This window comes from Acipenser ruthenus, chromosome 34, assembly GCF_902713425.1.
Source record: "Acipenser ruthenus chromosome 34, fAciRut3.2 maternal haplotype, whole genome shotgun sequence".
In the NCBI taxonomy this organism is placed as follows: domain Eukaryota; kingdom Metazoa; phylum Chordata; class Actinopteri; order Acipenseriformes; family Acipenseridae; genus Acipenser; species Acipenser ruthenus.
The window spans coordinates 1,956,202-1,979,195 of record NC_081222.1 but is presented as its reverse complement, the minus strand read 5'-3'; the positions used below and the strand labels follow the sequence as shown (position 1 = coordinate 1,979,195).

Genomic DNA, 22,994 nt, shown 5'->3' with positions numbered 1-22,994 from the left:
TCTTTTGCTGTTGTAATATTAGAAAAACTTTTTGGAATTGATTTTAGCCTACTTGTCAATGTTCATTTCTATCTCTGTCTTGGCCTTTCTAACTTCCTTTTTGACTTGCGTTTGCAGTTCCAACTTCTTTTCTGTGTACTTTGTTCTTGGCCTCTTTTCAAACGCTCTGTAAAGTGCCTTTTTTCTCTGAATGAAATGAAAATGTGTTGATAAAAGACTTTTAGAATGAAGTCACTGATTAGACTAAACAGGGCTTGATCCACATTTAAGTATTAAGTTATTAAAATGGCAGTCTGACAACTACCGCCATCTAATGGACGATTCCAGCAATAAAATATAAACTAGTGCTGCAATACTGAAATTTACCTTCAGGTCACTTGTGTGTCGCAAACTTTACTAATGTAGATTGAGGAGCGAGCAACTCTAGTCTATGCATTTGGTATCACATTCCTGAAAGGTCTTTACCTGACTGCAGTGGAGGTCTACTCTCAAAGTTTATGCAGAAGAATACAAACAAATACATTACTGATAAAACCGGGGCTAGCCAAAGCTCAAACGGCGCTGCAAATTCCAGTTAAGTTTCAATCGGGTTCATAAGAGATATTTATAAACTAGCAAAATAGTCGCACGGGTCTCAAGCCACTATAGCCACTATTGTGTGTGAAACTATGAAAACATTACGTCACCACCTGCTTGTGAATTTTCAATACTAAACAAAGTACAGGGACGTTAAAACGCATTTTAAAAATTAGAATAACAAAATTAGTAATTTCTTCAATATAGCTTTAATAGAAAAACACTTTTTTGTATGTGTGCAAAAATAACTTTCAATAACGTATGCAGTATAAATTAGACTTTTCAAATTCACAACAGTAGACATGAATGTACCGTCGTGGGTTACAGTTTCTGCACAGGTACAAAATCAATTAGTAAGCAATTATCTCATCTTATGAGGCATGACATGTCTTTATCAAGGTGGCATGCTATACTGCTGAGACTAACTACTCTTAAAACAGCCATTTAATGATGTGCAGCGTAATTAACATTGAAAAAAGACGTTTACTTACAGGTAATCGTTGTTGTCACACGATTCTCAAATCTTTATCCGTCACAGGTAACTCACTCACCGGGAAAGCGCATTTCATGAACACATTGCAAAAAAGTTTTAAAAAGTAAACAAATAAATAAAATACAAATAACTTGTTTGGAAGTGGTCATTTGAGGTGGCTGTCGTTTCCCGTCTTATTAAAAAAAAAAAAAATAAATAAATAAAATAATCCTCCCCTTCTTTGAGAACTTGTTAACAAAATACAACCCCTAAAACGTATTAATAACGCTAAGGCTGGACCGCACTCTTCATAATTATTAAATAAACGAGAGAAAAAAACCGTCCCCTTCTGTTAAAAACGAACTGCCTCACTACATTCAAATAAAACGTTAGAAATATTCAAACCGGTGGCGCGTGATTGTAGCTCTGACGGGCACGTGGCACGTTCTAATCAGTGTGCCAATATCACTCCCAGTTACCTGGCAACCAAAAAGTCGAATTGTTTTCTGGAGTAATTAAAAAAACAATAAAAAATTTAAAATATTATATATATATATATATATATATATATATATATATATATAATCTTGTAATGTAGGTGTGTCAGATAGAAATTATATTTATACCGTAGTAGACTAACATCTTGTTGATATTATATGTGTAGGGTGACGCCGGGGAAGCTGATTTTCTCCTTTTAAAAAAACCCCAAGAGACTTAATAAATTAAATGATAGTCTTTCAATGTCTTGACCATTCTCAAGGTTACCTACATAACGTCCTAACGCATTCCGATACGTTTTACCCGTCTCCGGTAGCTTTCACAGCAGGACTACACTTACCAGAATGCACTGGGGCTTGCATTAAAAACCCTGAACTGTCCCAGTGAACATGAAAGTCTTATGGTAACCTCATAAAATAAAACAGATGGATTTACCTGGCAAAGAGAAGATGCACAATACACCGATAAACAAAAAACAGGAAACAATTTGTTTTTTAAATTAATTTTACTTATTCCAAACCTTTTCAAATTCCAGAGATCAACATTCCAGTGAAAGTATTTGTTCAAAAGATCAATTGGTCCATACAATAGATAGAACACATAACCCAACCTTTACAAATAATAATAAAAACTAAAAGTTCTGTCCAGTTACGTTGACAGGGGGAGGTCAAATTAACACTTCAAAAACAAAAAGAAATGTGCAAGAGATATATACATTCCTACAGGAGATCTGTAGATCAGAGAAATGAGGCTTCTAGCATTCAACAGTATAGCAGGTATAAATAAAAAGAATGGACACACTTTCAAATTGAAAACTAGCAACAGCTTGCGTTTGGTTACATGCATTTGTTTTCCCAGAGACTTGTTAAGATAAAATAAGAACCAGATGCAAAATAGCTGCAATACATATACGAAAAAAAAAAGTATTTAATTGTTACTGCAACATGGCTATTGTATTTGAACAGCAATTGAAATGTACAACAGTATTCTTTGTTGCTGAAGTGCAGTTCCGATCCTGGAAAGGCATCAGTGATTTTTGTCAGTGAATGCACCACGTAGGAGAGATAGGTAGAGATGTTCAACACAGTTAAGTGCCTCTAGTAACATGTCAGGAAAGACAGTGGAAAGCATTTCCAATGGCGCATAAAAAAGGATTGCAAACTGGGCTTCAAGAGAATAACACTTCTTTGTTCGTCACGTGCAAAACGACAGCTGCCATTACCAGAGTAAACAGAATGCAAAAAAAAAAAAAAAGGTTTAGGCTTGACAGTTTGCATGCTGTCGACTGAAATTAGAAGGTAAGACAATTAAAAAGAAAACAAAAAAAAATATTAAATCTATTTTTAAAAAGCAGCAACCACCTGACAATTCATTATTTTAAGAACTTCAGGTGCCAGACCTCCAGCATTGCAACTAGCTTATTGTGGACAAAATCCTGCTGCTTCAGGACCTGTCTGATCAGTGAACTTCAAAAATTAGACTAATGTCAGCAATACCAGCTTGCAGAAGATTTAAGAAACCGCGCAGTATTTTACTATGCAATAAACCAGTAAATGACAAGATGCTAGAAACAGCAGAAAGATTCACACTCTGATCATTGAAATCCTGTTTTAGAAAAACATTACTTTTCTTCCGATATTATCAAATAAGGGAAAATACATTCAGTGTAAAAATAGAAATTATGTACCATGTCTGGAAAGATGCTGCATATTAAAAAAAAAAAAAAAAAAAAAAAAAACACACACACAACTAACAAAACCTAAAGAAAATAAGACAGAGCACAATATTACCATCACACCCCCAGAAGACTGTAAAAAGCCAACAGTTTTGGGGGTGATGGGAAATAGGTAACATTCTTTAACTAAGACATTAACTCAAGACAGATTTACATGGACAACGTACAAACAAATACATTTCTTTTCCCATCACTAACTTAAAAAAAAGTAAAAAAGACACCGTAAAGCCAAATTAAACAAAGGTAAATTAATATTTCCTTATTTCTCACACAAACAATGATAAAAAGTTAAAGAATAAAACACTTGGGCTTTGCTCACGCAACATAACATTCAATAATAGTCCAATAAAGGCTCAGTCAATTTTAAACTTTGTGACGCCAAATAAACCAAAATATGTTTAAATACAAATCCAAATAAACAAAAAAAGGTAAAAATCTAATAAACCTTTACACACACACAAAAATAAAACCTCAATAAAATGGGGAGAAAAAAAGACTTCTAATTAAAAGACCTTGGGAAAGAAATCACAGTTTAAGAGCTGGTCTGGAATACAACTACTGTAGAAGTAGGACTTTCACTTGGTGAAAGTCAGACCATCACCAAAAAACAAACACACACACAGATGATTAGTACAATGTAACACACTTCTGCTACTCCAGGGCTCCGCTTAAAATATCCTTTTCCTCTTCAGGTAAGAGTCTGCGTAGTGCCCTCCTAGACCCTGGGAATGCTGGCCCACGTAGCCTCCTTCAGGACTGGGCTCCGGGGAAGGGATGAGGCGAGAGAACACTCGCTTCTGCCCTCCAATCGGCGTCTAGCAAAATAAATTAACTCGTTTTCAAGATCAGCTATTTGCTTTACAGGTTTTGCGATTGTGGAACATTTAGGAATTTGCAGCAAATGTACAGGGATGGAAATAAAAGACTCCCATTGCATAGCAGTCGTCCCCCCGCCCCCTAGACTTTATTATAAGCTTGATTAGCAACAGTGTATTAAGTAACAAGCACAGGGGGTTCTTATTAAACTCATAATAAATCCAAGAATGTATCAAAATGCTATTCAATGGGAGTCTTACTTCCATCCCTAATCCAGGATCCACACTTGAAAGTTAGATATATATAAAATCATGACAGACTGTTTAATCCAGAATTTACATGCAAGTGCATCCAGTACATATGTCAACTTTATTTGGCAATCAGCAATTCCCGTGCTCCATGAACAATTCATTCTAAAATTGAACTCCCTTGATAAATACTTTCCCGGATATATCTGTCCAAGACGACAGAACACCTGTTGTGTTAAGAGAACTGAAGCCGATGGTAGAACAGTGACATTTCTTTGCACAGCTTACCTTTAGTATATGCCCTGGAGGAGAAACGTTAAGGCCATACCCGTACATTCCACCCCCATGGGACACTGGAGGCATTCCCACCGCCTAAAATAAAAAATTGCAAGAGAATACCATAAACACAACTACAAATCAGACATGCTGGTCATTTCACACAGCCGACATAATATTGCATGAATAAATAAAAGATCAGTTGATTGTTTCCTTCTTTGTGCAATCAAAAGGCAGCTACAGACACACTTGGCCAGATCAATGCAAATTGCTAATTAAGCAACAAATATGCAGGTCTTTTTTTTTTTATTTTTTTTTTTTTTTTTAAAACATGTGGGCTTAACAGAATATAAATAAAGTAAAATGAAAATGCTGGTTGTGCTTTTAAAAAGGAGCACGCGAAACTGGATTTCTACAGTTACCTTATTGAGGTGAGACTGTTGGAGTCCAGCCTTGAAGCCACTGTTGAAGTATGAAGAGGGAGACCCCGGGTTAAAGGGAGGGGGTGGCGGCACAGGAGAGGGACCAAACTGGTTATGTTCACTGTAGCTGGAGCGATAGAGCCCCTTTTTAAAAAACAGAAAAAAGCAGTGGTTAGTGGACACCCAGAAAATACCATAGTTTTGGTCTTGCCTTTTAATTTCCTTCCTAGATCTCTGAATTTATTTTGCAGGGATTTTGGTCTGTCTCTTCCAATGTTGTTTGTGCCGATGTGGACGACTACTACCGGGTCGTCTCCTGTTCATTCTAGGAGCCTGTCCACGTTCTCAGTGATGTGCTTGACAGAGGCTCCTGGAAGGCAGCACACTGTTGTAGTAAGGGGGTCCAGACTGAACACTGAACTTGCTGGGTCTCTCAATATGGAGTCCCCCAATAATCACCTCCCTTTTTGCTGCCTGGCTGCACTGGTTTTTAGGGTCCTGGATGTTGTTCCTTTCATTCTCTTGATGTTGGTTTTGATCATCTAAGTTTTGAAGTGGCTCAAATTTGTCTGACGTTTTGATTTTTGGTGGTTGTGTCTGACGAAGTTTCTCATTTCTAGCATACTTACTCTTTTAAGCTTTGATTTACCTTTTGTCTGTGGTGGCCATACCCTCTCATTGATGTAGGGTCAGCAGGCTCATGGTGTTGGTACACATGTGACAAGGAATCCTGTAAAGAAAACGTAAAACCATCATAAAGCATTTAAAAAGCCACCGCGGTCTTTTTACCCTAACCATACACTTCTGTTGCACTTGTGGGCATTTCTCTCAGGATATCAAGCTGTGGCAGATCTGAATTTATATATGGCATTCTGCAATACAAACACATTCTCAGGAGGAGGAAGACTGCCCTGTTGAGGGAGGCAGAGAAACCCATTTGCAGACATCAAAACAATTTAACCCCTTGAGGTACATAAAGGATTGAGCGCTCGTTGTTCAAACCGCCTCATATACATTTGAGAGCGACTCGAGTATCACAAGGAGAAACTGATCATTTGGATGACCAGATCCAACCTTTCAGTACATTTTATACCCTGTTTCACATACCTCATTGCAAAAAGAAAGGTAGCATCATTATTAAGTCTTTGGGTTTACCTGTTTGTATTCTCCAAAGGCATAGTTATCCTGGTATCTACTGCTAGAAGGAACCGCAAAATCAGAATGGGAATTCTGCGCAATTCTAGGATTGGACATGCTCCCCAAAATCCCTGGCTTCTTTCTGTAGGGGTGTGGTCTGGAGTTCACAGCTGGGGGGATTAATAGATAAAAGTTAAATTTAAAACAGGATCAAACTATAAGAGAATCACATTTACGCACAGGAGATCAGCTCCTTTCAGACACACTGAACACTGCAATGGGTCAGACAATTCAAAAGGGCTAAATTACATTAATGAAGAGGTCAGCTGCCTGCCTTGTGATCATTTCCAAGCGTCTCAAAAGCCAATAATTAAAAAAGGTATTGCAAAACGTAGCCAGGCTGCCCACACAAGCCTCAGTTATACAGTGTATAGTTGAAAGATTGCAGCCTTAATAAAATGTAAAATTTTTACCTTGCATGCCCACGCTTGGAAACACACTCTGGATGTTTAGGAACGGGTTCTGAGGAATCTTCAAGTCTTTAGGTGGTTCTCCCAATATTGAAACCTATTATTAAAAAAAAACAAAAAAAACCAAGGCATATAGTTATTTACACAGGACACCATCCATTCCTTTTCAAGAGCCCTCATCATTACACACTTCACTGTTTGAAGACAACATGCATGCTTACATAAAATAGAAAAACTACAGGCATCAGATAAAAGGAGGGTTGAAAACAAATGCACTTTTCCTTACCCCAGACAATGCAGAGCCACTGTCCCCAGACAGACTCTGGCTCTGCTGTTGCATCCCTCCTAGAATAGACCCCAGCAGCGGGCTGCCCATGCCCTGAAGGGCTGGAGGCTGGTTGGCCTGCGGATGATGGTGCTCCCCCATTGCTGTGGGGGACTCTCTATCTGTCGGGACTCCACGGAGCCCGTAGAATGTGTTGGGAGACTTCATTGGTCCAGAGGGAACATCAGGAGACAGACCAGCTGAGGGAAAAGCTCAGTCTTATTAAAAGTGGCATAATAAAAATTTACCGATGACAAAACAGGGAAATATGCATGCACAGGTACTAGTTTGCCCCTTTGATACAAACTGGTAATTCCAGTTTCTAGATCCCTTTAGTAGTTCAAGTGTCTACAAAAGCAAATTCTAACACTGAAGATAATTTTGTTTACTAGGACCAATGACCCTTTACCAGAACATTGTTAAGAAAGCAGTATACACACTGCAGCGAAATCTTAACCCATCATGAAATGATGTACATTTTCACAGCTGTGGCAAGTCATATTTAAGATCTTAAGCTGAGGGAACACGAAGCCACTTTGTGGCTTGGAACCTGGGTTTCAGGAGACTAGGTTTTAGGCCACTGCACGACACACCGGGGGAGACTTGGAGTTTGATACAGCAAAGTTGCCTCAGACTAGGTCTCCTGGGACCAGGTTTCAAGCCATTGTTCCTGAAAATGTGGCTTTGAGTTCCCTCAGCTTTAGAGGTTTGCAATTCATTTAGTAGATTGGCGACGTATCAAAAGAAAATACCTGCAGCTAGATCCCCCAGCATAGCCAGTCCTTGCTGCAATACATTCTGCTGCGGTAAAACTGCATGAGGAGAATCTCCCATGATACCGGGGTGCTGTGAACGAATAGGGGGGATGCAGGTCAGTAATCTCATCTCGACTTCATCTCACAATCCAGTTACATCAAGCAAAACGACAAATGTACTTGCGTTAGGAATTTTCAGGGAAGAACGTAAAAGGTACTCCTAACCCTTCCGTGGATAAATGAAACCAATGTGCACACTTCATTATGCATGCTGTACTTTTAAAAACCGCACACAAGTGACAAAAAAAACAACACGGCAAAACTAATGGAGCATAACTCCACCCCTCAATTTCACTTTGAAGACTGGAGTAGCCTCCTGTTTTTGCCAAGACACATCACAAGAAAGACTCCACAGCACACCACAGCACAGCACATTGCTTCAGGTTTGACTCTCTTGCATGAACTCACACTCAGGACTGCCTGGTTTTCCTTATTCTGCAGCAGCCGTGTCCAAACAAGACTCTGCAGGAGCAGAGGGTTCCCGAGCAAGACGTTCTGCCACGTGATGCAGGTAGAGAAAGCAATACAGAGAAGGGAAAACGGAAGCGAAAGAGAAAGACAGCAGATACAGGAAGAATCGTTGGTGCCAGGAGATGAGAAAGCAGGAATTAAAATGTTTTTTTCAACCAGGAGTAGGGTTGTTCAAATTAAGAGCAAGTTAAAAATAGCTACAAAAGGAGAAAGAAATCCAATTGAAAAAGTTTGACAGGCATGCAGAATGCTTGTGTGCAATGTGCACCAAAGGATTTGGTCAGGAGCCAAAGATTATCCTCGCCCCCCCCATCCCCCAGTTCAACTTCCACAGGCATCAGACAGACATATATATTAAGACACATGCTAACTACTAGTCAAATACATTGGATTTAAGGTGTTTTCTGGCATTTTTTGTCACTGTAAACAAGTTCCTGTGATGATTTGTTTCTGCATGCTGCTGTAAAATGTCTCCGCCCCTTTAAAAATGTAATGCCCGGCTCAGTGACGTTGCATTGAGAAAAAAAAAAAAAACTCCCCTATTCAAGGAGATGCAATAGTATGGTGGCCCAGTAATTCAAAAGAAATGAAATGCGTTTGAGGTTCCCAATCACGGGCACAGAACACCACTTCAGTATGATCATGTTTACATCATCGCAGTCCTCAAAGGGTTATAATTACTCCTTCCCAGCACACACTCGCGTGTGCTACAGTATCCAATTCGACCGTGTGTGTGTGTGTGTGTATTCTACACGTCAATTTTCCAGTATATTACACGTTTTTTGCAATTGCTCTTATCTGAAATCGTTCTTATTCATTTATTGCACTTACTACTTGCTCTTAATGGAATTTACTCTTAAGAAAATATTTCTGTAAGTTTAACTGCTGTTAGTCGAAATGGCTCTCAAACTTAATTTACTGTATTTATACTCTTACTTGATTTTGCTCTTATTTACTACCGACTATTGTATTTTATAACTGCTCTTATCTGCAATGTGATATTTCGTAACAACTGTAAGTCAGCCTGGATAAGGGCGTCTGCTAAGAAATAAATAATTACCAACTAAGATTTTAAAATTAAAAATAATGCACTCTTCCTTAAATTAGTAAATATTTTATGAAACAAAAAAAAAAAAAAAAAAAAACCACCACAAGAGGCACAATGCTGCTCTCCTCTTTACAACCCACAATAATGCTCACACACCTGCTTTCTCTGTCCCCTATGGGATGCATTGTTTTTCATACCTGTTGCAGCTGGTTCTGGTTCTGTAGCAGGAGCTGCAGGAGAGCTCCAGACAGGGCAGGGTTTCCCAGGAAAGGCACCGTGGGAGCAGCTCCAAGAATTCCTACAAGATGATAAGACTGTTACAGCCCTAACAGCAACGAGAAACTTCTATACAAGGGCACTTTTAGTAGCATCCAAAGTTCATCTGGAAAAAATGATTCTTGGGAGGCATTCAGGCTACAAACACCACTAAATGATATCAATAAAACACCTATTGCATATCAACTTGACCTATAAACTTTTTTTTTTTTTTTTAAATTGGCTTAAATTGGTTGTAGCTGGAGTGGATTGTACAGACAAGCTCTTGTTTTTAAATTTTGTACAGCGCTCTGGGATGCCAAGGCATAAAGAGCTCTGTATAAAAATAAGTCTTTTATTGACGGTTCTTTGGGAACAGTAGCCAGTTGAGCCCACACCAGAAACCTGGAAACAGATACGCAGAGGGATCTGGTTTCAATCTCCGCAACCAGGAAGATGTACACTTTTAAAATGACATTACAAGCAACACAGCACACAAAACAAGTTATAAGTGAATACGTCCTGTGTAGGGTGTCATCGTACAAGTTTGGGCGAGAGGGCCGGGAAGCAACACACATTAATTTATTTATTCATTCTGGTAATAACGGCTTAAAAAAAAAAAAAAAAGGTACCAGGTATGGCTGTTTTTGTTTCAATTTTTGAACACTGCATTCAGCCGTGGTGCTCTACGCACAGGATGACATCAGTACTGGAATTTTGGCAAGTACTGCACTGTGCTTTATATTACCATGCTTGTTACCGTGTTTTCTCCCTGGGGGTGCCTGCAGAAGAGGGTTCATCAGGAGCTTCAGAGTGGTGGGGTTGTTGAGGCTGCTGAGAATCTGCATTAGGTTTGGCTCGGGAAGCAGCCCCTTTCCTCTATTCAGTGCCTGCAACAAGCATGTAAAGGCAGATATTCAGCAACGCACCATCGCAATATGCAGCAGTAAAAAAACACACAAAAAAAACCTAATTTAAATGAAGAAATAACCAATTTCATCTAATCCCATGACAGAAAGGATTAAACCTGATTAAAAAGCAACAATGACATGGTTGCCAATTATAGGCGTCTGCTAAGAAATAAATAATAATAATAATAATAATAATAATAATAATAATAATAATAATAATAATAATAATGTGGTACCAGATCCACCTCGATCCAGATGTCACATTAAAAATCAAAACATAATAGTTAATTTGTGCAAGATCACATCAGACCCCAACCTTTCACCTTTTCAGTGCTATGGCCAAAAGTTTAGCATCACCTACAATTTTAGGATTGAGACATACATACTGTTTTTTCATCATTTAGATCCTTTATTTATTATCACGTAATCAAAGAATCTAAAAAATAAATCTCAAGTCTACCAGAAGCCATAACAGTAGTACAGTATTTCATGTTTCATTTTCATTTTGAAAATGTCAGTTTTTCATGAAGTATCTGGAAATCTACAAAGCAGAATGCAATGCGATACGCTAACGTAACATTACTCAGCAGGTTTCATTCCACAGAATTCTACAGAGTGATGCAAAGCTTTTGGCCACCGCTGAACAGGCTGGTTAAAACACACACCACGACCTGTTCAAGATCGTATCAGAGCCTAACCTTCCCAGTCTACAGGCTGGTTAAAGCCCACTGAACACACACCATGGTCTGTGCTGCTATGAGCGCTGCCAGCATGCTTCGTCCCGGGGGCCCGGGCGCGCAGAAGGACACCCGGATGTGGCTCCTGCCAAAAGCCAGCCCGTCTGTACTCTTCTGGACCATCTCCGTTATCTCTGGCGTCTCAAACTCCAACACTGCAAAGCGCCTGAACTGGGCATCCTGTCCCTGAGCCAGCTGACAAACAAAGAGGCCTGTGATTAAGACATGCTTTATAAACATGCCACCACAAAAAGGGACCGAGTTAAGATGAACCAAATGCAATGAGAACTAAACACACACATTTATACAGGGGTGCAACAATTACACAATGCATCGTTATTGATCATCTGTCCTTAAATTTTAGAGCTTCGATTACATTTTGGTGAATCGATGCATTCAATTAGTACCCAGTTTTAAGTCTCCTGTTGCAGGTATGCATTAAAGCCTTGAGTGCGAGTGCGCTGCTTCTAATGCTAGTATATTAGATTTTGCACGTTGCTAGGATACACACTTCCTGCCTACATTACACGTTGAGTAAGACAAGTCAGAAGTAGGCCAAGTATTCACTTTTTTTTTTTTTTTTTTTTTTTTTAATTAAGGCAACACTATCTATTAAATCTACCAATTACCTTTTGCTTCAAAGCACGTTGCGTTTGGATTATATGGCAGCATTATAGAAAAAGCAGCTGAATTTAGTACGATAAGTTACATTAGTCAGGGTTTGTGACATTAATTCAAATGCTTTCTAAACAGTATTGAACAACCGTAGTTCAGAAATTACTTCTGCCAATAGTATTTTTTATTATTACAATGTTAATCTGATGTGGACGCATGCATATTCTTTTCAGCTTTTAAACGCAAGTCCTTTGTATTCTTTTTTTATACTCGGGAGTGTTCTAATTGGAATGCAAGTCGTGCCTTTTTGTTTAACTTATGCACAACAGTGTTTTTAGTTATTAGATCTGTTAAATAACTAACGTTTGCTTATTTTGACAAATAAAACATCAATTCAATGCATTGATTAGTGTTAAATGTCTATACGATAATAGAATATGAAATTAGAGTGCCGATTGCACCTCAAAATATATATATATAATATATATATTTTTTAGAAGGTGCAATATACACACACACACTATATAACATTTTACTACATTAGCCATAACAATAAGCATGCATTGCAATCCACCTGTACATTTCCCAGGTTACAGGGACCAGTTACACAAAGCACAGCTAGCACTTAACAAGCTATCTGATTTAACCCACCTATAAAAAAAGACAGAACGATAAAGTTTAGTAGAAATCCATCTTGGTGATTAAAGGATAGACGTGTTCTTTTCTTCTTTATTAAATGGAAGAGAGTTGGGTTTAATACACTGCTGCCTAGAGCTGTCATGTGAAACTACCCCCCGGGAGTTTAAACACAATTTTACAGGAGCTGTGAAAAAAACTCTTAACTTCCTGATCAGTACACAACATGCACACGCGTGACATGGTTGCTTTTAAAAACTCCATAGGCACCCTCTGTCTGAAAAGGCCAAGGCTAATGAGCACATTATGGAACCAAAAAAAACCACTCAGCGGTTCAATTTCTCCTTTCAGACTCTGCGATTCTTGTACAAAAAGCAGCCACCCCAACTGCCAAAACACTCAATTAACATAACAAAAGGTCCCCCAATGGACAGCCATTGTACAAGTTCCAGAAAGGGCTTCATCACGTAAACCGAAAGGAAGGAACACAAAGAGAGCTGAACAGGGCAGTTCCAATTTACACTGTGTGGGCAGGTCACTCAGATTTCAGAATGACCACCTGTGACTGTCAGGTGGTTCCATTGAAGGTTTTCTATGATGGAAAGCAGGGCAAAAAAGATAAGCGGCATTTAAAAACAGCCCATAAAAAAAACACACACATTTCATTTTCAGTAAGGTACAAAAACAGTAGGCTGGAACGGATCGCACAATGGTCACTATGTACATCATGGTCCTGGTGGTCTACTTTCTGCATGCACAGCAATTACTGCCTTTGAAAGAAAAAAGCCTGCATTACTGGACGTTCTTTAGCACGAAGCTTGCTCAACTGACACCGCTTAGACTGCATTACAGAGCAGGCCTCTGTTCCACACACACACACACAATTCCATAATCCATAGCCCCTGCAACAATAGAAAATGCTCCACGGCAGTAACCAACAAGCGTTCCAGGTGGCACCACAGCCCTACGCAATAGGAATGAGCCGTCCTGTTCACACTGCAATCGGAACAAAAAATAAAAACACTTCTGATGGGATTCCTACTCTGGGATAACACACAGATTTTTTTTTACTGTAGGTCAAATTAAGACCATCAAAACACTTGCATGTAAAATATAAAGAAATAAAAATAAGTTCCCTTCCTAGCCTTCCGCTCTTTAAAAAACACCCCCTCCAAAAAAACACTTTTAGCCTTACTTGGCAAAATATAGGCATGTGGAACTCAGCGAACACTTCCTTCAAGTCTTCCACGTCTTTAAGCCCACGGGGCAGCCTGTCCACGCACAGGCAGCGAGAGTGGAGCAGCGGGTAGGTGAGGGAGTTCACTTCAGTCCAGTGCACGTACAGCGTGCGCGTGCCCAGCTGCTTGCCCAGCAGTTCTGACTTGGCCCGGGCGGCCGAGTCCTTCTTCATGTACTCCACGAAGCCGTAGCCCTTGGAGTGGCCCGTGAGCTCGCTATGGACCAGGAAGCAGCGCTCCAGGTTGCCGAAGGGCCGGACCAGCTCCTCGAAATGCTGCTGCGTGCAGGACAGGGGCAGGTTGGCGATGCACAGCAAGGCGTCCGTGGGCTGGAGCTGCACAGAGACCTCCCTGTCCCGTAGAGGGTACTGGTGGAACTCCTTGATGGCGGACTTGGCTTGTTCGCCGTTCAGCAGCGTCACGAAAGCTGAAAGGAAGAGACATTCGCTTAATTTTATTGTATTGATTTTTTAAAAAAAGGTTCCCACTACAGTATAAAACACAAACAGCCGAACTATACTGCACAGTTCTGGCCAAAAGCACTGCATCCCCCTATAGAAAGAACTCATTTTGCGTCACAAAGTCAAATGCACAATCATGTTACGTTAACATATTGAATTGCATACCGCTTTGCAGTTTTCCATACACTTAATTAAAAATATGACATTTTAAAATCAAACATGAAACACTGTACTACTATTACGGCTTCCGGTAGAAACTTGCAATATTTTGTAGTTTCTTTGATTAATCGATCTTAAATAAAAAATCTAAATTATGTTTGTATATGTTGATGCAAAGCTTTTGGTCACAGCTGTAGACAAAGGATGGGAATCCCCTTGACAAGGTTAGAGGGATTTAAGACCGGCTTGTGTACTACAAATGTGTTTTTCTTTTCTTTTTAAAATACAGGGGAAAAGAAAAGCCACATGCCACACTTAAAACATCTGCACTTGTGGCAGAAACGAAACAAGCATGGCTCACACAAACAGGCATTTTGTCCTGTTTTTCCCAGGCTGGCACTCAAGTTTAAATTAGACTTCCTTTTTTGTTTGACAGCAACTAAAGTCGGAAAAGGGAAGTCACAACTGCTGCAGCTTGCTAGTTTGGGGGGGTATTTGGACTAGGGTGTAAACTGGTAGTGCTATGCTGTTTATAAACCAAAAAAATAACAGCGAACTGTTCAACATGCCAGATTACTCACCTGTTCCTTTATATTTATCCACAAAGCAGTATTTCAAGTCATAATTGCTTAACAGATCATGGACCTCCTACAAAAAAAACACAAAGGTTATGCATATAGCTTGCAAGTTAATATCAAATAGCTACCAACAACTTCCTGAACTCCACTTCACAATTCCCGTTTTCACTGCACAACTCGGGTTTATCACCTACTGCAATAAAACTGTGCTGCTAAATAATAAAAAAATGGTCAGTGAGCTGTTTTTTTTTGTTTACGGCATGTCTTCTTGTTTGACCTTTGCATGGCTTGACGTCACCTGAAATCCACTGCAGGCAGCGAATGGCGAGAATCTCTTAGGATTTTCAACTAATTATTCAATGGATTGAAGTCATTCAAATAAACTCCAGTAGCCACATTTCTAAATCAAATGTACCATTATGTGAAGTGTAGCTAATAGGGTGGCTGTATGACACGGCAGATGTTCAACCAAGTGTTAGGTTAGATTTATTATTTGTTTATTTAGCAGACGCCTTTATCCAAGGCGACTTACAGAGGCTAGGGTGTGTGAACTATGCATCAGCTGCAGAGTCACTTACAACTACGTCTCACCCGAAAGACAGAGCACAAGGAGGTGAAGTGACTTGCGCAGGGTCACACAGCGAGTCAGTGGCTGAGGTGGGATTTGAACCGGGGACCTCCTGGTTACAAGCCCTTTTCTTTAACCACTGGACCACACAGCCACCGTAGGGTTATTTAAAGTGAATTATATCATCTTTGAATGTATCACTAAAGTGGATGATTAGCAGGCTTTGCCTACTATACTCTGCTTTGTGATGTAGTCTCACATGACAACTTTAATCTGGTTTAACTGGACAGTACATTTTTAAGGCCTGTGAGTCTGCTGGATATTTACAGAAACGCCATGACAGGGTTAAAAAAACAAAAAACACACACACTACTTTCTACACGGTGTCAAAAGTCACATGACAAGTGTATTTGCTTTGTGATCTAGCCCTCAGCAGGTCACAGGGACCACTCGCCTCTCCAGCACTTTCCTTTAGCAATAAGCTGCAGTATAAGTAAAAAGGCTCATTCCTCCCTCCCCATACTGTTTTTGGTCAACATTTGATCTAGAAACCACAAAGCATGTGTGTCTCTCTACAAAACAAAAGGATTAACGTCATATAGACATTTCTATACTTATTGTGTTTCGTTTTTTTAAAAAAAGTGGCAGCGGATTCGTGTGAAGCCACCCCACTCAAATAAAGTTTAGGAAAATAATTAAATAAAATTCCCCATCTAACTATAGCAGATTTCCTTCGGTAAAAAAGTAGCGTTTAATTCCGCGAGGAAGGCAGTTCATTCTAAAAGGTATATTATTTCCCCAACTGTTTTTGGGCGTTATCAATATATTGAAACAACCAAGGAGTACGGTAAAATAATACAGTTCACAAAAAAAAAACGGGGAGGGGGGAGCTTCTAGGTTTACATAACCGATTACTCCTTTTAAATCGCACAATTTTTAAACTACAGACAATAAATAAATTAAAAAAACAAACAAAAACAAAAAAAACACAACGCTGCTTGTCACGCTGCATCCGTGAGAGTTGGCAGGAAAATGTTTCACGGGAAGTTCTTCTCTATCGTTCCCTGTCCCAGCAAAAAAAAAAAAAAAAAAAGTGTATAAAGTTTAGAAAACTAGTCAGAAAGCTACCTGGTTTGTGACATCAGCCGGCAGGTTTTTTATAATGATTTTCCGACGGTTACAAAACTCCCTCTGGGTCCGCTCCAGCCGGTTTTCAATCTCCTCCGGACTGAGCGGCGAGAGCTCCTCATCTAACCTTCGGCGGCTCTCTAACCCCGCCGCGGCTTCTTCTTCACCCGGATCCCCCGGATCCGCGCTTTCTCCGTGGGCCCAGTACCCATACTCTCCCTGCTCGGCGGCGAGGTCGTGGTGCGGTTCGGCGCCGAAGTTCGGCTCGGTTCTGACGGTCTCTTTACCGGTTGCGGCGCTAACGGACACGGCTGCCTCCATCATTGGGAAGATTCAATCTAGCAACAGCAACAGGTCACTGCATTGGATCAGTTTAAACAAAACAGACGGGTAGTAAGAGCTCTTCTCATTGGATGAGAGTTTTGGATTTTTTTTTTTGGCAGGTCACATGGGATGCAAATCCACACCGTGGGCATTATGAAGGGCATGTTGAAGCTGCTAAATATTATGTTTGTATCCGTCTCCCTGCGACTCGCAGCGAGTCACTCCTGGATTTCCTTAGCATTTTTTAATGCGTTTTTTTTTTCTTCATATACGATTTCAACGAAATTAAATAAAATACCAATAAAAAATGATGCTAACTTTATTTATTTATTTATTTTTGCAATGAGGTATACGAAACAGGGTTAATGATATCACGCATCGTGAGAATCACTAACATGCTTTCGCCTCAAATGTTTATTTAAATTATATATATACATAGAAAGCGTGTTTTAAAATGCAAAAATACATGCTGGCTGCAATATGATATCTGGTTCTACACGAGGTTAAATAAATCCACCCCCTTTTTGTTATTAAATATCTCCCCAGTGTGACCACCCCCTTAAGCGAGGCAGATGGGATCGTATGTCATGATTCTGTAATGGTTCTTCTAATTGCAAACATGATAAACACCTTTGTTCTAAGATGTAACACAGAGTAAATGAAAGAGAAGCGCTAATGAAATGTATTATGCTTTATATATTAGCTCAAAGAAACCCGTCATGCAAAACTAACAACCTTGTTTATGGTATCTTTTGCCAAAAATGTAACAAACTATGCAGGAAATGGCATCACACACACATTAATATATTTAAATAGAAATAAGTGAGTGTAGTTACCATGGCATCAAAAGCCTGCAAGTAGCGTCGGAACCAGAGTTGACATTCTACCGACGTCACACTTAGGTTTCAAGCTCTATCTGGCAGTATTTATATCACTGCTTGGCATTTACTATTCAACCTCCAAATCTATATTACACAGCAAACCAACAGAGGAAATTAAAGGAGTCTTTTGTACTTGACCAGAATTTTTACATGTGCATCAGCATTGATGATGCAAAAAAAAACAACAACTACCGAGGACACGACCTCGGTGTCCTCATATCTGGTTACGGCCGTGCCTAGAAGTATCTCCACGGTTTGTTTTCAAACACATTTCCCCTTCTTTCTACAGGTGGTGGGTGATCTATTATTCCTGCGCTGTATTGAATGTTTGTTTGTATCACAATAACAAAGACCATTGAAAATCTAATTACACACATTCTCAGTTAAGTTCACCTGAGGGAGTACAACACAGTCTGAAAGCATGGCTTTCCTTTAACATAGCGTGGTGCCCGATACCGTGTTTTCAAGTGAAAACACACGACTGCAGACCTATACAGCTGTGGGATGTGCACGGCTCAGAAAATGTATGCAATTACTTTATTTGCAGTGAACTCTTTCAGCTCGACCCCCTGTCTACATAAGACTCGCTTGGTTTGTGATGGTTTTATACTTGAACAGAGGAAACAGGGCAAAGAAAATCAGACATCATGATTTTTAATAGTAAACACACAGACGTTTTTCCCCCCACAGGCTTCATTATGCTGCACAGCTGTGGACAAAAGTTTAGTATCACCCCATAGAATTAACACATTTTTCTTCTTAGAGTCGAATGAAACCTGCTGAATAATGTTACCTTCACATATTGAACTGCACACCGCTTTGTAGTTTTCCACATACTTAACGAACAACTGAAATGTGACTTTTCAAAAGCTAACATGAAATACTACTGTACTACTGTGATGGCTTCCAGTATACTTTTTTTAGAATATCATTTTGTAGTTTCTTTGATTACATGATGTTAAATAAAAGATCTAAATGATGTTTGTGTAGTTTTTTTAAATTTTTTTATTAATTACTACTATTGTGTCTGAATCCTAAAATTCTAGGTGATGCAAAACTTTTGACAACAGCTGTAGGTCCGTGCTTAAAACAAGATACAATTCATTTCTGCATAGCCATTAACACAGTTTAACAGAGACAATATTATCAACCATGGCTTAAAAAGGAAAATGATGCTATAATAGGCAGTATAATATTACATAATACACAGTATATATTTTATTTATATACACACACGTTGCACTTGATTCTTGCTTTGATTAATTATAACGTATGAAGGAGAAAGCATGTGCCCTGTATTGTTTATCCATATGTTCTGAAGTGCTGCGCTACAGTTGAGATCTTCCTGTTATTCCGGATTAGCACTGAACATGCAGTCAGGTTCGCTGCAAAGAGATTGCGGTCATTCACTCCAGCAGAAAGGCAAACATTGCATGATTTTTGAAGACAATGGCTTTTTTGTGTGTGTGTGTGCCAGAGAGGAGCAAAATATTAATAACGTTTTAAAACCTTGCTAGGCGGCCACACAGATCGCGGGAAAGCGCAGTCAAGTCGTTATACCTAGAGGTTTACATTTTTGCTCCTCTTTTTTTGATGTTCGTTTTATGCTTCAAGATCAGGCTGACTGGGTTCCCAAGACTCTCAGTTGAAAAGCAGCCGACTACACCACGACAGCACTGAGCTCAGCCAGCCTACAGCAAGCGACCACCTGGCATGATTTAGCTAGTCACCAAACTGATGAACGGAAGAAGTTTAAAATCCAAGACAGAATCAAAAAGCACTTCGGAGTTCCAAGCTGGAAAGCTGACAAGCGTATCCAGTCCCATGGCATGATCATCACTTCCCCCGAACAGATGTGCATGTTTATCTGAAGCAGTACAACACTCACTTCACGCTAGTTCACCTTTACAATGGCAACCCACATTAGCTGCGCTATATATATATATATATAAAAAAATATCTGCTTTTTGAAGGCATTTCGTCCATAGATTTGCAAACAAAAAAAAAACAAAAAACAGGCAACTGGTGAAGGCGGTCGATTCAGTGGTTCCCATGCTGGGGTGGGATATAATTAGTCGGAGCACGGCGTCCACTGGTGCTGACCCTCAGGGCTGGCTCATCAGGTTTAGCTTGACAGTGGCAGGTTGGCGATACCGCTTGGCTATTTCTTTCACGGATGAGATGAGATCTGTGAATGCCGGACGGCATGCAGGATCGCTTTCCCAGCATCTCTCCATCAGCAAATAAACCTACAGCGAGAAATAATAAAATCAAGTATCAATAAAAAGCTTTAAAAATGCCAGGTTTCAGTTGACGCCTACATACAGACTTCTGCGTGTCGGGGAATCCAGCTTCTTAGCAAGAGCAGGCAGCGTTTAAACTTTTACAAGGTGACATTTTAAACCGGTGATGGACTTTTTGAAAGGTCACTCAGAACTGGCTCCAAGCACCTGTTTTATTATCTGGGAAAGTATTCGATTCCAGCCTGAGTCAGTTATGTAGAGTAATCTGGGTCTTCCACTGAGCTCTCTTATGCATCTGCCTCATGTGTTGTAATTATTTTTCAAGTAACTTTGGGCAGTATTCACAAACCACTAGGGTGCAGTGAAACGCACTGGGCTTTGATGCACATCTTGTTTCTTTATAATGAGCCTGGCGCTCGCCTTGTGTGGCAAACTTTTATTTTTAGCTTTGTTTCGTTTGGTTGTCTTTATTAAATCTGACACCAGGGCTACCGTTGCTGGTGCCCTAGTGTCAGCACATGTTTGTGTGTTAATAAATCTGTGTGCCTGTGCGGCGTGTCAACACCCAATGCTCTGTGTCTGAATCATTATTATTCAGTGACGATCCACACACGTAACACACCTCCCTGTTACACACTCTTATTTCGGTTTTATTACAAAGTGCATTACTCTGGATGATCAAATAGAAGTACATATATCCAATGCATGTTATATTCCGATTAAGAGACAAAGGTAGCACATAAGATGTAAATAAGACTCCTATTGCATAGCAGTTTCACCCATTCCAGGTTTCACTCTGAGCTTGATTAGCCACAGTGTGTATAGGTAACAAGCTGTCTTATTAAACTCGTCAAACTGCTATGCAATGGGAGTCTTATTTCCATAGCTGGAACTGTGCTATTCCTGTTGCCTCCTTTTATATTGAGTCAGCTAACTCTCCCCTTTAAATAATCATTTTGGGCAGCGTGGAAGTCTGGCTCTTCGGATCTGTGAATGGAGTACTGGAATGAACGTCGTCGCCCTCCCCTTGTCTTCAAGACAGTTTTGGACGCCCTTACCTCGTGCGGACAGTCTTTAGGACAAGGCAAACGGCGTTTTTGGTCCAGAAGCTCGATGAGACGCATCACAGTCATCTGCCCTTGCATGTTGCCGATCATCTCGAAGAATTTCTAAAACGGAAAAGAAGGATTTGTCATTTTTACCAAGATGCCTGGAAAGTACTGCATCAAAAAAAAGTCTCTGTGCATCCCTTTTAATTTGAATACTAATAAACACTGTTGTAGTTGTTGAGAGCTGTTAGACAGTTAGCAATAAGGGAATTTGTTTGCAGCTCTGGCCAAAAGTTTTGCATCACCAAGAATTTTTGGATTGAGACATAAAAAAAAAAAAATATATATATATATATAATATATATATTATATATATCAACATAATTTTGATCTTTTATTTAACATCATGTGATCAAAAGACACTACACAATGATATCGCAAAAGTCTACCAGAAGCCATAATAGTAGTACATTATTTCAAGTTGGATTTCGAAATATCACAATTTTAAATTAGGATGCAAAACTTTTGGCCACAGCTTGGAGGAGGCTTGGTGGTCCGGTGGTTACAGAAAAGGGTCCTGATGACAGGGAGGTTCAAATCCCTGCTCAGCCACTGCCTCACTGTGCATGTGACCCTGAGCAAGTCACTGAACCTCCTTGTGCTCCGTCCTTCAGATGAGACGTAAAACAAACGAGCTCCTATTTTAAGTGACTCTGCAACAGCAGCAGTTGTCGATGCATAGTTCACCCCCTAGTCTCTAAATCGCTTTGAATAAGTGTCTGTTTAATAATAAGAATAATAATCTGTCCCGCGTATTTCTGCTAGCGCTCCTTCTCTATCTGGGACAGCTGCTGCACTCACTGCTGGGGGGCTCTGCCGGTTATCACAGTGGGTCAGGATCTCAAACAGGGCCACCCCGAATGCCCAGACATCCGACGCGAAGGAGAACTTGCTTTCTCTCAGGCACTCGATTGCATACCTGCGGAGCAAAAAGAGCAAAGAAATCAACATTGCTGCGCTGATGCTGTGCTGCCACTACCTGTCACAAGGGGGCAACAGGGCAAAGGTTTTTAAACTTGACCTGCACTTCCTGGTTAAATGTTCCTAAAGCGAGCCAGTACATCTCGCACTGCTATTGAGGGCGTTGTATTTGCAGAAATACAATTAGAACAAATGCACTGAAAAACATCTTCTTTTCTCTTCACCCTCCAGTTAACACAGGTGAGTTTCCCCACTAAGCCTTTTCCAATTATATAACTAAACAATAATGCATTCACCATCACGACAAAGACAGCCATAACGTAAGAACGAACAATCCTTATGTATCAAGTCACTGGCCAACCTTTACATCAAGCCCGAATACAAATGCTTCAGGTTCATTTACTTATGTGAACATACTGCCCAGTTCACAAAGCAAAGTCTTAAATCACACACTTGAAAAGCGACCGTGCCTTCACCAGCCGAACCCCTCCTATTTACCAGAACACGGGGCTGTCTCCGTCTTCCTTGACCCTGTAGTAGTCTGCGTTCTCAGGGATGTATTTGCTGAGTCCGAAATCTCCGATCTTCACGACGTTCTCGTTTTCCACAAGGATATTTCTAGCAGCGAGGTCTCTGTGGATATAGCGCTTAGAGTGCAGGTAATCCATACCCTGCACAAGAAGAAAAAAAAAAATACATTATATATATATATATATATTAGCTCAAAGAGCCAGCTGCCCAACGTTTCGATATGTTGTACATATCTGTCTCAAGGGAGCCTGTGTTTGAATCAAAACATTGGAGGTATTTATAGGTTTTTGACGGCATGACAACTACTTGTTATTGTTTACATTCAAATTATATGATTTATTCTTACATGATGTAATGGTGTTCTATATATTGTGACATATATACACACAC

The 22,994-nt window shown here is 39.9% G+C and overlaps 2 protein-coding genes across 5 annotated transcripts in view; both read right to left on the bottom strand.

Annotated features, from left to right (window-relative positions):
* Nucleotides 1–2,032: 2,032 nt before the first annotated feature.
* Nucleotides 2,033–16,975, bottom strand: LOC117965556 (ribonucleoprotein PTB-binding 1-like). 4 transcript variants are annotated; one of them, XM_059006949.1, is made up of 15 exons: nt 16,596–16,975; nt 14,903–14,969; nt 13,659–14,128; nt 11,216–11,407; nt 10,325–10,454; nt 9,507–9,607; nt 8,199–8,285; nt 7,728–7,821; nt 6,937–7,175; nt 6,654–6,747; nt 6,199–6,350; nt 5,693–5,773; nt 5,044–5,187; nt 4,634–4,717; nt 2,033–4,096 (listed from the first exon to the last, which is right to left on the bottom strand). In XM_059006949.1, the coding sequence occupies exons 1-15, from the start codon at nt 16,917–16,919 to the stop codon at nt 3,950–3,952; spliced, it is 2,406 nt and encodes an 801-aa protein (XP_058862932.1). In that variant the 5' UTR covers nt 16,920–16,975; the 3' UTR covers nt 2,033–3,949. The 4 variants fall into 4 exon arrangements, with proteins under 4 accessions (XP_058862932.1, XP_058862931.1, XP_058862935.1 ...); XM_059006948.1 differs by having other exon boundaries at nt 10,313–10,454; nt 16,596–16,974; XM_059006952.1 differs by lacking the exon at nt 8,199–8,285 and having other exon boundaries at nt 16,596–16,974.
* Nucleotides 16,976–18,438: 1,463 nt separating this feature from the next.
* The window catches only part of LOC117402035 (non-receptor tyrosine-protein kinase TYK2), a 41,951-nt gene continuing 37,395 nt past the window's right edge, over nt 18,439–22,994 (bottom strand). Inside the window, exons 21-24 of the mRNA XM_034002840.3 lie at nt 22,572–22,744; nt 21,954–22,071; nt 21,102–21,212; nt 18,439–20,049 (exon numbers count right to left, since the gene is read on the bottom strand). Coding sequence (XP_033858731.3) covers nt 19,906–20,049; nt 21,102–21,212; nt 21,954–22,071; nt 22,572–22,744 — 546 coding nt within the window. The 3' untranslated portion in view covers nt 18,439–19,905. The remainder of the gene's footprint in view (nt 20,050–21,101; nt 21,213–21,953; nt 22,072–22,571; nt 22,745–22,994) is intronic.

Excerpts from the sequence above, each read along its gene's own strand:
- LOC117965556 (XM_059006948.1), bottom strand. The coding sequence starts at position 16,919 with ATGATGGAGGCAGCCGTGTCCGTTAGCGCCGCAACCGGTAAAGAGACC. Across the intron at positions 8,286-9,506 it reads ACCAGAACCAGCTGCAACAG|AACGTCTTGCTCGGGAACCC; the intron begins GTATGAAAAACA and ends ATCACGTGGCAG. Across the intron at positions 7,176-7,727 it reads GCTGGGGGATCTAGCTGCAG|CTGGTCTGTCTCCTGATGTT; the intron begins GTATTTTCTTTT and ends CTTTTCCCTCAG.